This window comes from Melozone crissalis, unplaced genomic scaffold (genome assembly GCF_028551555.1).
Source record: "Melozone crissalis strain CALT ecotype California unplaced genomic scaffold, PUWL_Pcris_2 ptg000027l_1, whole genome shotgun sequence".
NCBI lineage: Eukaryota > Metazoa > Chordata > Aves > Passeriformes > Passerellidae > Melozone > Melozone crissalis.
In genome coordinates this window covers 31375039-31393382 of record NW_026535805.1, presented here as the reverse complement: position 1 = coordinate 31393382, position 18344 = coordinate 31375039, and the positions used below count along the sequence as shown (strand labels likewise).

The 18344-nt window shown below is 36.9% G+C and overlaps 1 protein-coding gene across 2 annotated transcripts in view; it reads left to right on the top strand.

Moving 5' to 3' along the window:
• The window catches only part of UTRN (utrophin), a 309333-nt gene that overhangs the window by 218156 nt on the left and 72833 nt on the right, over positions 1–18344 (top strand). For both annotated transcript variants that reach the window (XM_054279111.1, XM_054279109.1), the window contains 4 exons: positions 2039–2168; positions 12162–12430; positions 14523–14669; positions 16039–16117. In XM_054279111.1, coding sequence (XP_054135086.1) covers positions 2039–2168; positions 12162–12430; positions 14523–14669; positions 16039–16117 — 625 coding nt within the window. The remainder of the gene's footprint in view (positions 1–2038; positions 2169–12161; positions 12431–14522; positions 14670–16038; positions 16118–18344) is intronic.

The following is an 18344-nucleotide window of genomic DNA, read 5'->3' as shown; positions in this document are numbered from 1 at the left end:
TTGAGGGTCAGGAGAAATTGATGAAAAGCACTATGTGAGGGTAAACAGGAGAGACAGAGTAAAAGAGATCCATCTCTAGATTGTTTATAACTGCTGGAATTTTTTAGCATACTCAAAATGTGACATAGCCTTCTTTTTCTTGTATGCTTTGGAAATATTTTGGAAGTTATATGGAGGGGAGAAAAGTAAATCTAGAAATATTCCCTACTTCAAAGTGTAGTAATCAGCCCTCTGTTTCTGACAAGTTTTTAAATTAAAATATATTTTACTGATACATCCACACAGTTTCTACTAACCAAAAGTCTTTTTTAAATGGGGAATTTTTCTAACCATACAAACTGCCTTCTTTCTTTCTTGAAACAAATTCCTACACAGAGAACGCCTTAATGATTTGTAACCTGTGGATGATTCAAAGTGTCTTATTCTAGTGTGTGTAATGTGAAACTAAAATATTGATACATACTGTGAAGAACTGAAGAGACTCTTCAGGAATGTTGCTTTTACAATACTTTCATTTCTGTATTTTTTTTTTAAATAAATAAGGTTTGTTTTTTAAATGGCAATTTTCATTACTAACTACATCTAGCATGTACTGAATCCTACAAAGAATATCATTGGTATACAGAAGTATACAGAGAACACTGTTCTGAGGAGTGTTTGTATAAATACAAGAGTTAATGCTTACTGGACAGTATAATGCAGGTTCCTAAATGTAATCGAGGTTGCTGTACTTTCAGTGCTTAGTTTTTCTTGAGGTTATGTATTTATTTATTTTACTTGAAGCAATAGAATGGAAGGATTTGGAAAGGTGAGGAAGATAGAGGAATGAAGTGGGGAAGGAGGGAGGAAAACTAACATCTTGCCTCCTGCTAAGCTAAAGTTGAGATAAGGGTGTTTTTTGTGATTGTGGCATCAAGAGACTAAGTAATGAAAAGATAGGACAGCATTTGTGATGCTTTTATGATATCTATTTTTCAAACTTTTCTGTAGTAGAACACTAATTTTATTATATAAATTTGTCAGCACTGGCTAAGTGCATTTTGATCTGGAATGGGGCCTTAGCAAATTGTGACAGCAAAATAAGCCTTGACTTTTAGATAAGAACTAAAAAATATACTGTAAAAAATAAACATAGCATTTTAATAATGTTTAAAGTATCTTCTTTTGTGTGTGTAGAAAATAATACAAATAAAACAAGAAAAGTAGTTTCCTTCTAGGTGGGACAGATTTATGCTTTATGCTGGATGAAAATGCTTCTTAAGAAACCTAACAGCTGACTACTTATAAACTTCTTATTTTTTTAAAGGTTGGTTACACTTAAACCTTTAATAACGTCATAGAAGAGCATAATATCCTGAAATTATTTCTACAACCATGAAAAAATCTTACATAAAAATTGTTTTTTTTTTCTTTCTGTATACAAGTTTCAAAGGATTTTTGCATAATTAAGATCAAAATATTTTTTGATTAGTTTAAAAAATTGCTTTTTCAGAATGTGTTATCACAATAAAATTTGATACATGTTTTCTGAATTCTAAGAATATTAGTAAATAGTGGGCAGAAACAAGATGTTTCGTTTTCTAAGGAATGTTAATAATTTTTGCAATTCACCTTAGCATTTGTAATTTCCTGAAGTCTGAGTAGATGCAATTTGCTGTTATTCCAGCTATCAAAAAAGTAAACAGTCTGTTGTAGCAATCGACTATATATTAGCAATCCTGTTGAAAGCAATAAACCCATTAAATTTACTTTCTAATGGAATTTTAATGTAGTAATTTGTTTGTTAGGCTTTTTTTAAACTTGCCATCATCACCTTTCTTGTATTTCTTTCTTCAAGTCAACTTCCTAAAAATTAGCCTTCCAGCCTCAATTTCTTGCTCCTTCTATTTTGTAAAATTTGCATTTTTATCTTGCAGTCTGATTAACGCTGGCTATTACTCACTCACTAGGCAGCTGTGGTTGGAGAGATGAAAACAGAGAAAATGATATTGTTCACAAAGTCAAGTAACAAGTGAATTCTTCTTTCCCTTCCCAAAAGGCACTGAGGCGTGAACTGAAGGAAAAAGAGCAAACCGTTCTCAACGCTGTGGACCAGGCGCGAGTTTTCCTTGCTGACCAACCCATTGAGGGGCCTGAGGAACCCAGGAGGAGCTTGCATTCAAAAACAGGTCAGAAAATACTCTCTGCTGGGGAGGGTCAAAAAAAGAGAGAAAAGACTTGCGTGTCTCTAGTACATATTTTATATCCCAGTTACTTGCTAAGACCTCAGAATCTTCTGAATGGCATCCGGATGGCTTTTATTTCTGTTTTAGACTCAAGGGTTACTTCTCTGCTTTGTAAGATTTTAATGGAAATTTGTAACATTTTCATGGAAGAAGTAGAAACATCTCTTCTGCTTTTTTCAGTTTTTGGTTCAAAACACTAATGATAGTTCTGTTCTTTTTTCTTAACAAAATAACATATGCACCTTAAATGTAGTCCAAATAGTACTTCAAGGATTCCCATTCAAACATGCATATGTCTATTGCAAAGTTTTACTCCACAAATAGAAATAAGCATGTTTAGTGGTGTATCTCATTAGAAGTAAGATAAATCCACTTTAGGAAGGAAGTCATTACAGAATCCTTAGGATTTGAATATTGGGTAAATCCTTGCTAAGGAATGGAACTACAGCTATGTTAGAAACTGTTTTTGCACAGTATTTGTTGAGATATTACTCCAAATATCAGACACCTGCAAAAAGTTTTCTCCACTCCCCCACAACCACAAAATAGGAAATTATCTCTGTAAGTTCTACAGTTATATGTCTGATATAAGCTACAGCATTATGAAGTCTTACTTTTAGTCACACAAGAGCTATTCTCAGAAAAGGTAATAATCTGCTTTTGCAGAACTGTCAGTTGCTGTAAGGTGTGAACAATTTACTGTTCTGTATAATTTACAAAATTACAGTATATCTGCTTTTATCAGGAGTTAGTTTTTTATTTCCATACATCATCTTATACATCTCCATTGCAAACTTCTTCAGTTTGTTCAGTGGAAACAGCTAATCTCCTGCATCTCCTACATTTGCATTATTTCTGTACAAATTTTTAACGTGGTTTCATATTCCTTAGTTCAACTTTATCACAAAGTCTTGAATAGCTGGTGATTAAAGGCAATGAACCATTTATCTCCTTGATTAGTGCTGCTGGTGCCCTTGCTTGACTCCTGTTTTGAGCTCCTGACTCCTGAAGATGTTCTGTTTCTCCTTCCTCTCAAACCCATTTGCTTTATGGCATCTCTAATGTTTTAGTTGGTCTAGATCACAAGCAACCTTGCAGTTGAAAAGTAAGGATGCTCTCTGTATATCTGTTCATTCTTTCATGCAGAAGTTTGAAATTGCAGATTCTCTTCCCAAAATCATAGAACCTCTCAGTGCAAATGATGCTAGCACATAAAACCTTGCCAATGCAAAATGTTCATTTTCTTACAGGGTATGATATCAATGATCTAGTCAGTGTTGATTAACAGGATGCAAACTGCAAATGCAAACTTCAGATTATAAGATGCATCATAAATTCTTGCTATCCAGTCTATTATGATGAAAATTATTATTATTTTGTGTTATACCAATGGCAGTGAGAGCAGTATAACAGGGAATTTGATGACCATGGTAAACTGTGTTGCAATGACATCCATGGTCTGCAGGTGATGTGTGCATGTCTCTGGTCAAGCCATCGTATTTAACAACCAGTCATATGTTCAGACTGAGGAACCTCACACATGTGCACTGAATTTCTTTTCTTCTTTTTTCTTCACACTCAGTACTTCCATGGACTTTCTTTTCTGAGCATGTGATGGGTTAGTCTTGACTACCAGCCAAACTCTCACCCATCCACTTATGTCTTCCACTGCAGTGGAAAGGAGGCAGGAGATGGGAAGAGCATGAGAGAAAAAGCTCATGAGTCAGGATGAGGATCAGATGGGTCACAGATGCAGATCCTGTACAAACTACTGCTGTGGACCAAACAGGTTTAGCTTGGGGAAAACAAACTATTTATTGCCATTTAAAATAAATAATTAAATACTAAGTTGGTTTGTAGTGGGGAAAAAGGCTCACAAACATTAAAACCATGGCTTTCTTCCCACCTTTCACAGACTCAGCTTGACTCCCTCATTCCTGTCCCTACCCTGCATTATGATGCCGGTCACGCTCAGAGGGCAGCAAGTGACACGAGAGGGTGGGAAGGTGGTGACTTCATGGTTAGCCTAGTAGTTTCTTTCTCCCGCTTCTTTCCTCTCTCACCTTTCCTCCATGGGGAAAATCCACCTTACCACGAGGTTGCTCCTCCTTCTCTGACTTTGGTGTTCCCTCTGCTGTTTCTCCTGTTGGTTCCCTCCTCCTCTCTGGTGTTTTTTCTTTCTTAAATACACTTCCCCTGAGGTGCCACCAGTGTGGCTGAGGGCCTCAGGTGTGCCCCTTGGTGAGTTGACTAGGGTCTGCTGTCCCTGGCACTGGGCAGCTCCAGCCTCTTCTCCCAGAGACCCCAATGAAGCTCCCGCTGCCGGCAGTGGGCACTCGCACCCTGTGCAGAGCAGGCCTGCACTTTCTGTAGATTAATAGACCTTCAGGCCAAAAGCTGTCTTTAAATCATTCTGTCTGAGCTCATATATATGTAATAAGCTGTTAATTTTCACCTAGGAGTGAGTCTAGTAAATTTTTTCTGACAACTGATGCCACGAGTCTCCAGAAAACTTAATCTCTGAACTAGAAGACAGCCAGAGGCACACAATTTTTCTTCAGATTAACCATTATCAATGAAGGATGTGGACTTTAATTTGCTTTTAAGATGTTTTTTTTTTTTAATTTTCTGTCAGCCTCTTGGTCACTGGTGTTCTCTGTAGCTGATTAAAGTTAACTTGTTAACTTCAATGAAGTCCACTTCATGTTGATAAACATGAAGAGTGTGGTTATGGATTCTAAACTGACAGTCTGTTTTCTAAAAATATTGACAGTCAACACTACACAGTCTTGATTTGAAAATTACTTTGGCTGGTTCTATAATAGAAGTAGCAAAATTATTTTACTAACTCAAACTTGCATTAATTGGAAATCACAGTTTCTTGAGATTATTTCTTACCTTGTATAAGTGAAGGGGTCATTTTGAGGGAATGATTAGCTAATCTGAAGATGATAAATGTTGCGACATTGTTTTCTATTTTCTTCAGCCTCTGAATCTTTTTTTTTAATCAATATTTTTGATAGTTTTCTCTTTCACCACAGGTGTTTTCCTGCCAGGGAGGGCATTGTTGCAAGGGCAAAGAATAAGACAGATTTAGGAGAAAACTGATTAGAATCAGTTTTGAACTTGTCTGACTGAGACCTCTTTGAAGGACTTGTGCATATATATGTGTGTGCGTATATATATATATACGCACACACATTTATTGTTCCATCCAAAGAGAAGATTTGTTACAGCATGCCTTATGATCACCCATTATTTTCTGTAATGGTCTCGTTAATTTCAAGCATATGACAAGAATGTAGTTTCAGGTTATGAGTAAGCCTTGGTTTCTTCTTTCCCCATCTTAACCTTATGCTTCTTATGCTGGCCTTCTACTGTACTAGAGAGTAACTGGCACATTCAGTCAGAGTTCTCTATCTTCCAGGAAAACTACTTTCTTAGTCAATTGCATCTCCCATGTGTCTTTTCTTCTGGTTTTGTTTTGCCATGTTTCTGTAGAGAGGCCCCATCACAAAAAAGCAAGCTTCACAGTCTTCCTGTATTTGAGCTGCCTCAGCATCTGAATGGAGCTGATTGATAAGCCAGCAGGCTAGCTGCTAAATTTCATGGATGGACAAGTTAAAGAAATTGAAAATGCTTATGTTTTTGGCATTTTTTGCACTTGTCCATATTATAGGGGAAAAATTTGATCTAAAAAAGTTAATTATATTTCTCTATTGCATAGTTACAGCTGGCTTTTAATTTCCATGTACTGTAAGGTTACAGGCCATTGGAAAGACAAAGGAAAGCAGATTTGATATTTTATGTCCCCAGGGTTCTATGAACTGATGATAAAACTTTGCTGAAACTCTGTCCTTACATTTCCACTGAAGCAGTGAAACATCTTAGCAGATCATCACAGGCCACTGCACTGATTGTCATTGTAATAGTGAATGGTTCCGGGAGTCTGCAGTGTTGTCCAACTACTTCAGTAACTTAATTTTTTTAAGACAATTAGATTCTTAGCTTTGAAAGCTGCTATTTGGTAGCAAAGATTGTTGTGATAAACACAACATTTAAAAATAAGTATTTACCATCTGTTATCTCCCATTAATTGAATAGAAAGCCCCATAAATCACATCTGTGTTATAAACGAAATATGTTAATAAGCATCAGTGGATTGTATGTAGATACTTTAAATAAACTTGTAGGGGGACAATATCTGTTTCAGGCATAAACAAAAGCTGAACTGTTTTGCTTACCGTCACTCACGTTTAGGTAAATTTCTCTGCCGTAATTTTTCATTTTGCAAGGAAGATCTCACTGAAAATAGGCAGATAGAAAAATTTATTCTTTTCTAATATATAACAGGTATATAGCAGACAGCATTTCTAGTATATAGGAGGCAGCATTTCTATTCCAAATCATTTGGGTTTGTTCTCTAGCTATCACTAGCTAGTAGCTATACTAGCTATACTAGTAGCTACACTAGTAGCTATACACTACTGGGATTTTTTTTCCCTCTGCTGTGCAGTTGGACTGAGTATGAAGTCTTGACTGTGAATTAGAAGTGCTTAGGAGAATGAAGAGGATGTAGCCCACTGGAAGTCAGTGGAATCATATCCAGAAACTAATTACACTGTTTTCAACATTGCTGCTTTTGTTTTAGTTGGAGCTCATTCACACATGTCTTCTAACAGTTTCTTCCTATGATAAGAGAAATGTGCATTTGCCCATGAGAGAATCACAGAATACTTCTCTCTCTCATTTTCAAAATTAGCTCTTTTAGTCACCCTTACAAGTTTAGTCTGCTTTGGTAAAGCTTTGAAATTTGTCCTGCAGGGTCTACATGGTTGTCTGCTTGGAGCCATATTAGTAAAGTTCAAGGAAATTGTTTCTAGTTGCTGAGTGGTGTGGAGTGCAAACTTAGAGGATTTCAATGGAAACAGGCTGGCTGGAGTTCAAAATGGTTAATTTTATTATTGGTTGATTGTTTGGGATTTTTTATTCATGAGGGCCTTGGAATATAAACCTAGTCATATTCATTCCTCACTTGTAGGCTCTATTGTGTCCCAGTTTTATCTGAAATACGGGTTGTTCTCTGGATGGAAACATGTTTACATTTAACATTTAACCAACTTCTGCTTGTTCTTAAACTTCCTGTTCCCATCACATCAGGACTAAGTTTTCTTTTAAGGTTGTAAGAAACTCAGACAATGCTTTCTCTTCAGCACTGCTAAAGACTTCATGATGCAATGACAGCACTGCTTTTGGATCTTCTGTGTAGGAGTTTGATCATGGGCCATTGTGCCTATTCAAATGCTCTGAAAGTTTTCATAATGAACACAATGCTATGTCATACATTGTTTTTGCTGCAAAGATTGATTGAACCAAGGAAGAGACAATGTTTGATGTCATGTGAGAAGGAGGCAATATGAAATCATCTCCAGTTCCAGTATATTTGGTTAAGAATTTAGCAGAAGTGAAAGGAAGTTACTGTAATTTCAGCAAGATGGAAAGAGATCACTAGTTCAAGGCTACATAATAAGAATTAATCGGTTGATTAGAATGAAAACTGCTACAGCCAAATAGTTTGAGGTCTAAAATAAATTCTTAAGCAAGAAGAATTTTCTTCACTACTCTTATCCATATATGTAAGCATGCAAGGAACCTACATGCTGAAAATTCAAGCCTGAAAGTTTTCCTTCAGGCTGTGCTAGAGAAATAGAAAAGCTGTTGGAGCTTTCAGCGCTTTGTTTGTGACAAAAAAAATGTATATTAAAATCAAGATTTTTTTCACTACAGAAGAGGAGTTCTTTTCCCTGACTTCAAGATCAGTTAATATCTGTCCTCTCCTGTAAACAGATGGTCCAGTGAATATAGGCTGTTCTTACTCTCTGAGCAGCTGCTGAAGTGAGGATAATGTAATAAGTACCATTTAGAAAAAGGGGTTGGGAAGACACTGATCAAAGTGGTGACTGAGAAGACTTTATACTAAGTCGGAAAAAAAGAGCAACAACTACTGTGTAAAATTTTTTCACAGCAAAAAGGAATCCTGTCTGATGGTTTGTGTAATGTCAGGCTGGTTAAATGAATTCCAAACTAATAGAAGAAAAATCTTACTGTTAAGACACTTTCTTTGAGATTTACAATTTTATGCGATGCAACCAGTATCTTGAAGAATGTGATCTCTGCTTGAAAGAAAGTAATGTGTTGCTCATTAATAACCTGGGCTTTTGTGATGGAAAACATAAAGTTATACAAGATGTATTTCTGTTAAATGAATATATGCTGAATGGTTTATAGCTCATAAAAGCACATATTTTGCTCTATTTCTCTAGTAAATGTCTTTTTACTGCAGGGTTTACAAGCATTTCCAAAGCTTTTGTAAAATAAAGCAGTCTTGCAATGAATTAATATTTTTCAAATACAATATGTAGTAGATATCCTTGCACTATAACATTGATTTGACAAATGGTCTTCAAACATGTTTTGGGTTTCAGTTCTGTTGAGGTACTTGTATCACCCCAATCATCCTGGAATCTTTTTCCCATTCCCAAATAAGGGACTCACTCTTTTGTGAGTAAAGCTGACTTGTTTTAGCTGGCCAGACAAATAAAGTCAAGCTATTGTTCCCCGCTTCTAATCATTGAATCATCAAGCTTGGAAGAGACTTTCAGGATCATCTAATCCACTTGTTAACTGAGGACCAACATAACCACCCTCGAACCTATCCCCAGGTGCTACAGGCACTTTTCTTCTCACTGCCTCTGTTAGAGCAAGAAACACTCATTGGATCTCCTGTGTCTATGCCTTTAAGGAAAGCCAAAGAGTTTTGCAAGATTTTCAGCTCTTACTGTAGAGCTTTCCACATGTTCTTTGTCAAGTGACTGATCTTTTTAGCTGACTACTAACCTAGCTTAGATCTGCACGGGTCTTGCAGCATTCACTCTTTCATGCAGTGTTGGTAGGCTTTGGCTCTGACAACAGATAAAGAACGATGCGACTGCATGATGTTGGATCAAAGTGGTAGACTGCAGCTTTGCATAAATGGAACGTTGCCTTAGTCCAGTTTCTGGGTATAGTGTCCCCTGTATTCACATGTTCAAGGTACCAACACAGGAGGCTTTATCCAATTGGTCTGCAATTTTCTCTCCCCTCTCAATGAAGCTTAGTATTGCCTTACCTTATGTAAGGCGTTCTACCTCTGGGTGTTCCCTTAATCCTCATTTATAAGTCTTGCAGCTTTCACTGCTGAGGTTTGGTTGCCCACAACCTACAGCTGTATGATAGGAAACCTCAGCCTGGGAGAGAACCTGTAATATTAAATGCTAGTCCTTAGGTGCAGCTTGACGTCTAGATTGTTCACAGTCCCTTTGTCATTGGACTGTAGTGAATTCCCATTCATTCATCAATATTATTATTCTCAAAGGTGAATTATTCCAAAAGTACTTATGCTAACAACTTCTTTGATGTCTTTATATAGGCATTTTGTAGCTGTTCTTTTCTGTGTAAAAGAATTTCTTTTCCTTAAATTGGGTTTTACTTAGAGCATGAGCTTTATTTCTTTTCAAAAGAAATAAATATTTTCTTTGCAGAACTTGGGGTAAAGATCATTCCAAAACTATGTTGTGCTATAATGCAGTTTATTCTACTGTGAAATGCTGTAAATTCAGAGACAAGGTGCAATTTATCACAGCACAGCTTTGGTCTTCATCTTTGTTTTGGTGTGTCAGTATTGCAAATTGTAGGTTACTGCCATGTCTCTGTATCCCAGAGCTACATATGTAGTTCACATCCCTTTGCATCTAGTTAAGCATTGTGGGATTTTTTTCACGGTCACTTCATTCCAAGTTTCTCCTCTGCAATCCCTTATTGCAACTGCAGTGTCCCTAAGCCTGGGCCCAATCTCTGCTTTTACAGGCAGAGTGCACATAGGCTTTCATGTAATAGCTTATGACACCCAACAAGTCACTGAAATATTAACTTAAGACACTTGGTAAGTTCAAAATATCTATTGTAACACTCAGCTGCACTCTTTCTTCAAATGTGTCTCTCTTCTGAGGTCAAAACCTGCACCATAAACCACAGGCTGGGTATGTGTCTCCCTTCCCTTGGTGCTGTTGGCTCTTGTTGATTATTCTTGCCTTTCACTGTGCTCTGTTTACCATTCCTTGTTTGTTGTTTCTCCTACATAACCACTTCCCAGCAAGGTCCTTGTGCTTTTGGGCAACTCTCTCCTCCCTATATCAACAGTTGTAATACAGATTGTGGTTGCATTGTGGGTTGATTTTTCTTCATTTCGTTGGTGGGATTTTTTTCCCCCAGATGGCATCTGGATTGTCTTGAATCTCTTCTGGTGATGACCACAATACTCTTCTAGTCATCATAGTCTAGCATATATCAATACCTATATGGGCTAACAAGATTTGAAAAAAACTTTAAGAGAATAAGCAGAATAAATATGTGGAACTGGTGGGCAGAAATTCTGATTTTGATCCAAATAACTCCCTGTTACTTTTTTATCTGGAAAAAAGAGACTTCTTAGCAACTAATTGGAGTGTATTTCAATGTTTTATTTTGTGTTAATTACTTAGAATATGCATTTCTGTATTGGGGCTATGGGACAACAGTTGCATATAAGAGGCACAGTTGGGTAACTTGTGCTACCATAACTGTGCATTTACTTTGACATTCATCTGACCTTGGTAATGCAAAAACATCCCTCCCACACAATTTCTGTCTGTTGCCCCCTCATCTTCCTCCAACCACAGTAGCAACTCCAAACTCAGTCAGTTATAATGATTTTAAGGACAGTCTATCAGTAAATGAAAGATGGTATGTCTCATCTGACTTCTGACAGAAATGGTACTTTTATCTCTGCATGATTGTGTATAATTTATTCATAGGCAATGCTTGAATTTTAATCACAAGAGTACTGTGATAAACCTTTTCCAGAGCTTTTATATAGGACTGAATAGAAGGCAAATTGGCTTAGTTTCAGTGCATGTCACGTTTCTGCTACTTCTTTTGTTTTCAGTTTTTTGCATTATAGTTTCCTCTGCTTGCTTTTATGTAGAAGGGGAATCCTCTGAGACTGGCTATGTTTGTTTGTCATTACTGAAGCAACTCTTCCCTGATGTGGCAAGCTTCCCATGAGTGTTTTTCTGCAAGGACCCCCAGGCAGCAGACAGCAGGACCTGCTGGGGATGTTTTAGGATTTTCTTTCTAGCTTTCAAGCTGTCTGGGTCTTGCTCAATCTCCAACTGAAGGCTTTCCGGGGTTTCTGGGTTGTGTGAGTTCTAGACACAAGCCTGAAATTTGTGAGAAATAGTACACCATAAGCTTGATTCTTTTTCAGTCAACAGCTTCATAGAATATTTGTAGGTTTGGAAAAACTATTTAAACCAGCCTTTTTGGATTTGAGTGTTTACACAGAAAACTGATGTAGTGCTGCAGAACCCCCACCCCCCGTACTTAGTGTACTTTGGGTTTTGCTACTGAATATGAAGAGACATCCTGGTGCCACAGTGAAAGGTGATGGTAAGAGATCCAGGAGCAAAGCACTGTCCTTGCTCTTTCTACGTGAAATGATGTAAAGATTACCTAATGAAGTTCCCAGGAAGGAAGAACTATCTTCTATTTCCTTTCCCTGTCCCTCCAAAAGTAACAAATCAACAGCAAGCTGCTTTTACTTTGTGGGTATCATAATATATGGAAGTCAGGAATAGTTTCTTTTCTGTCTTCTGATCAAGAATTGTATTGTCAGTAGGAGTGATTGAGGTTTATTTCAGTTACAGCAATGTGAACTTTCTTCTATCTTTTACCTGCTGAAATAAATTATCAGTCAACACCGGACTTACTGACTGTCTTGAGTGTGTATTTCAGGAGCACTATCAGTTTAACTAGACAAAAATAAGAAATAAACAATATAACTCTTATTCCCCTCTGCAGAATTGACCCCTGAGGAGAAAGCCTTGAAGATTGCCAAAGCCATGCGCAAACAGTCATCGGAGTTAAAAGAGAAATGGGAGAACCTAAATGCCAGTGCCAGTATCTGGCAGAAGCAAGTAGACAAAGCATTAGAAAAGCTGAAAGACCTTCAGTGTGCCATGGATGACCTTGATGCTGATTTGAAGGAGGCTGAAAATGTGAGGAATGGCTGGAAACCTGTAGGAGACTTGCTCATAGATTCGTTACCAGATCACATTGAGAAAACAATGGTAAGTGGGCAATATTTAGTTTGTTTGTGTGTCAGATCTCTCCATTCTAGTCCCTCTAGTTATATTAGATATTTATACACTGTATGCTGAAATTTTCATATGCAGTATAAAGTCTTTAAAGATGGTATCTGAAGTCTCAAATAAAGTCCAGAGCTGGGCCACATTCCCAGTGTTGGCTGGGATTACATACACAGATCTGTTTGGCCATCAAGTGTAACTCTCTTTTTAGAAAAACATTTAGAGCTTTCTTAATCATACAGAAATAAATAAATAGTTTAAATTTATGTTCCTTAACTTTCACAAACTAAACATGCCTATTGTCTATTTTTGTTTGTATGAGCAAATTTGCATTTGCTTTTACTTTAGCCTGGCTTCTCACCAGGATTATTTCAAACTGAAGAACACACACTACATACCTATAATGTTGTTATGGGCAAACCAGTTCTTGCTGCCTGGGTTCCACGCAGGGCTCAGCACCCCAAGGCATGGCTGCTTTTGATGGGTAGTTGTTATCCCCTGCCTAACTTCATGGCTTGGGTAGGCACCTGGTAATGCAAAGCTCCCCAAGAACAAATATCTTCTGATAGTATTGTCCAGAAAAGCTGACTGGAAACAGGACAGTGCAGTGAGTATCATGGATTCCAGGAGAACATGTGGGTATGCACATGTAGGTAGAGAAGATTGCTGTTTCAGGCAAATTCAGCATTTACTGCTAAGCTTCTGTTTCACAAACACAAATTTTCAGTTTTTAAGCTTAAGAAAGAGTATAGCAAAGCATTAGAAGACCCTGGGGTTGTGTACATGACCGTCCATGTCTTCACCTTAGGATGCTGGTATTAGAAGAATAAAATGGGCTGCAGCTGGGTTTCTGCAGATATTCTCTCAATGTATACAGTGTCTGTGAATTCACAGGGCTACATTATTTCACATATAGCAATGTAAGCATCCTCATTCTCCAAATTATATTGTTACTTTCAAGGTTAATGGAACTGAAATCTTTAAAACAAAGGCAGTCAAAAGGTGAATTAATATCCAGACTGCTGTTGGTTTGAAAAGAGTAATGGAAGTCTTCCTTCTTTTATATTTTAATGTAGATGCTAAAGCAAGAAATAAGATGCTAATGCTAAATAGTTCCTTGTTCTCATGCTAAGAAGTGATTTGTCATATCTTAATGACTTTTTCTGTAAAGTAGATGAAAGCAAAGTCTTTCAGATTTTCATTGCTGTGGAAAAACTGTAACATTTGCTGAAGCAATAGAGGCCTACTGGCTGTCCAGAAACCCAGTGTTTCTTTCTTAACAGTATGTTCTGTCTGTTCCTTGGCCTAATGGAAGTGATTATTGAAGAGAGATAAATAATTAAATTGTCCAAAGAAAATACTTCCTTTACAGCTGTTTTGGGCTTGTTTAATGGTGTTTAATCAAGCTGTTTACAGGATTGAACACTTAACTGCTCACAGCAAGCAAGGCATTTGAAGCATTTTTTAAACTGTAACTAAACTTGCATCAATTTTGTCTTAATACTGTATTTAGTTCGATTTGATTCAATAAACCTTTTACTTCTTTTTAGTCATTGTAATAGCTTTACTCTCTGGTTCTAATCAGGTAAAACATTGTACTCCTTTTCCTTAGAAGATATATTCCTTCATGCTTTGCTAGTTCAATAATAGTTTTTAAATTGAATTTTTGTCAGCTGCTTAATACTTGAAAACTATAACTACTGAGCAATGTTTTGTCTTAAGAACAGTTTGCAGGCTCTATGCTGCTAAAGCTCCTAATATAGGATTGTATGTTTCCTTTTGCAAAGAAAAGCTCTAAAGCCATACAGCACCACAAAGAACCAATAAATTAAATTCTTTAAGGGGTGCACTTTGCTTGTAGGCATTTCAGTAAGTTTCATGCTGTTCTTCCTTAAAGGTGGATATGAGTGATACAGCAAAAATATTGATGTGAGTGAAATTTCTTTGCTGAGAACTGACTTGTGTGCAGTTGTTTAACATAAACCGCCACATTGGGCAGGTCAGCACCACGTGAAGTTTACACTTTTGTGCTGCTCAGATGTCAACTGAACATAAGTGTTTCTTACCCTTCTAGGCTTTTAGAGAAGAAATTGCTCCCATCAACTTAAAAGTTAAAACAGTGAATGATTTGTCCAGCCAGCTGTCTCCACTTGACCTTTATCCATCTTTAAAGATGTCTCGTCAACTGGATGATCTTAATATGCGGTGGAAACTTTTACAGGTATTCTTCTGATCATGTACAGTAGGTGTGTGGGGAGGGATGTTTCTCACTCTCCCCTGTTTTCTTAAAAGATTCACTTATTACCATTTGTTCATTACTTCTGTCACTAAGGTGTTATTCTGTTAGTACCAGTGCAACAAAAGGAGCTGCCTTTCCTGCTGTAGCTTGGCCAAAGGCTTTTCCTTTCAATCTATTCAAGTAGTTTATTTGAACAGGAAACTGCATTAAATTCTGGAAAATAGTGGGAACTATTGCTGCATTTTTTTTGTGTGTCTTGTAGCAGTAGATTTTACTGCATAAATCTGTGTCACCAAAAACTAGTGTAAAAATTTCTGTTGTGTTTCCAGCTTGTGTGAAAGCTGTTCTATTGTGTCTTTGAATGTTCAGTTTCTGTAGGAAATTTCACTTAAAGTGATTTAAGTATTAGTAGAGCTATAACAAGATATATGTTATAGCAATTTAGCATAAAAAGCAGAAGAGGATATGCTTAGAGATTCATATTGCTTAGTTATGATTATTGTGCTTAAATGGTCTGAGAAAGGTAAATCCCTGTGCCTGATTACAGCTGAAACTCATCCTTAGTTTCACAGTGAATGATTTAGTGAAGTTTCTTACATCAGCTAAAGTTCATTTATGAATTTTTGAGGTTTCTCCTTTTTTGTATTCTTTTTTTGTAGGAAATACTTATCACATCTCTAGTGAGGGTGGTGGGAATGAATTTTCAAAACCTGTGCACCAGTTTGTTGGCCAGTAGTTTTGAATGAGTCGCTCCTGAGAGTCAAAGCTGTTATTGTGTCATATCAGACTTTTCCTTTCCTAATATAATTTGGTAGTGGTGTTTCTTTTCTTATTTTGTTTGTCTGTTTTGGGTTGTTTTGTTTTTTTATGGTGGGGGAGTATTGTGTGTGTCCTTTCAAATTTATTAAACCAAACAACCAAAGTACTGCTACTGCACTTTCAATTAGGCTGAGGTACATCGTGTTAGCTGGTGAAACACTATCTTCCAAAATGGTTGTGTGCTGGAAAGGCAGCATGAGATCAATGCAGTCAAACTGAGACCTGCTGACTATGGGAATTTGGACAACAGAAGGGTTGGGAGGAGGTCAGAAATTTCAGCAGCTGGCTGTAGTTACCATGAAACTACTGTTGTTATTGATCTACAGCTCTCACACCAGAATGCTGAAAGATAGAAAAATGATTCTCATTAAGCAGATGAAAGAAAAATACGTTGCCTTAAATAGGTGGATGTCAAGTAATTGCTGCGACACACAAACAAATTGATTTCACTAGAAGAAATGTAAACAAGTGATTTTCTTATCATGACCTTGTTGTTGCAATGTAGATTTTGAGTGCATATGTTTATGTGTAGGTGTCTGTAGAGGATCGCCTTAAACAGTTACAGGAGGCACACCGAGATTTTGGACCTGCATCACAGCATTTTCTTTCCAGTAAGTTCCTCGAATTAATAGATACATGTAAGATATGATGGCTTTCTCAAACACTGACTGATCTTTACTCCATCTTTACTCCCTGTGACTTGAAGAACTTTCTCTTCCATGATATTATCTATCTCCTTGTTTTTTTAGGGGTGTTTCCTCTTCATAACTTCATTGATATTTTGACTAGTGTGCTTCCCACTGTCTTTCTGAGATGAGTGTGCCCTCATTGCTTTATTCTTTGTTCTCTGCTGCAATGTCTGACCAGTGGCTGTTCCAGAATCTTTGTGCATTTGTGACCACATCTTTTCATCCTTTGCCAACTCTTTCTTCTGTTTTCTTTTGCTTCCACACTTGCTGGGATGGCACAAAGGAAGAGCTCCCTGTGTTTTTCTTTTTCTTTAAAGGCTCTGTGTCATACATTTCTGGAATTTCAAGTAAAGGGCTGGGAAAAGCAAACATGCATTCCTTCCTCAGGACCTATCCTTGCATCTTTTTAATAAACACTTCAGAGGCATAAGCCTATAATCTCACATCTACTAAGAGGGCAAAAGCTGAGTTGATATAATTGTTATGCCTAGATAGGTTGTGATATCGAGGTCCATGTTGGTTTCCTGATATTCCAGCCTACCTGCCATCGTGAGAACTAATGAGACATAATTTTAAGCCAATCACCTCTCCAGTTTTTAACTGAGAGCTTCTATAAAAAAAGATAACAATATTGCAGGATTTGAAAATCAACATAAAAAAGAGCAGATATTTCCCAGAGATTTTGAAGTAGTGTATGTCACTGTATAGCTAATATAATTTAAATCACTAAATAAATCTTGATTTTTTTTCTTGACTTATTTTACAACCATGTTCTTATTTTGAATTGACACTTGGTTTTTTAGTAAGCCAAACAGACTGTATATAAAATATTACAGCTGTTATGCAAACCAGCAATTCCTGGAGCTATTTCATCCTTTTTTAAAATTGACAGAACTAACAAACAACTTTAAAAGTATAGGACTTATTTCTTTTTTAAGGCCCCATTAGAAATATTGCATACTGTTGCCACAGTGATTTTGTAGCTCTTGTAGTCTCAAATTTGTAACCTGATCAGTACATCTATATAATACCTTGTTAAAAAGATTACAGATTGAGTGCTACCTTTGGCACTGCTGAAGAATGCCAGATGAACTGTTTGTAAGACTAGTCAGTCTAGTCTGTGTAAATAAACAGATTAGGAAGCAATGTAGAGGTTGTTTCTCAGAATCCTCTCTTATTCTAGTTGAGGGAGACTCGGTGGAAGAGCCCCCATGTAAAACTTGCCAGGAAAGGTTTGCTGGTTTTGTTTGTCTTGGCCTGGATCCTTTCCTTGAATTGGCTTACAACATGCCACAATAAAACACCTTGTTCACAAGTCTGAGTGGTGAACCGGCTTTGTTGCTGGTTAAAACATTCATAGAATTATGTCCACAGAGACTATGCGGTGCCTTATCAGCATTTCTCAGCTGTGTTCAGGGAATATTCTTCAGGCTTAAGGGGACATTCAGGTTGTTACATACCAAAGTAAAAACGGGGAAGCTTCCAGGATGGTTTCCATGTTGGTAGATACCATGAAGAATTACAGCTAAGTAACACAGTTTTGGAAAATCAAATAATATGTAGTTATTAATTTAAACCATTTGTTAAAAACAACCTCTTTCCCCACACCAACTACAACTAATGCGTCTTAAAAAAACCACCAACCACAAAAAAAACCCAACAACCAAACATTTTCTTGAGATTTAGTAAGACAGAGTTAAAGAACTTACATCTACAACTTTATATAGTGTCTGGTAAATGTGAGTAAGGGACAGTAAATTCAGAAGTAAAATAATAATAGAAAAAAAAAATTAAATCTGGAAAGTTGAAGGCTTTATCCTGACAGGTTGAAAGACTGTGTATTCTAAATCAAAAATTTCAAACCTTTTTAGCAGCAATAAGTGACTTCTAGCTGTGAGGAACAAACAGAGTAGTAGTCTGAATAGAACAATCTCAAACTCCTAAGTCTGAAGTTGATTATATATGTATGTCTTCTGCAAATCTTTATTTCCAAAGTTGCACTTCTGAATTAGAGGGCAGGTTTTTATCTGTGCTTCTCTGACAGCAGCTATTTTCAGTTTACCTCACTTACCTGTTACTCTTCCTCCAAATACTAAGAAGGATAACTTGCCATAACTTGCCATCACACCGTTTTCAACTAACTAGACCC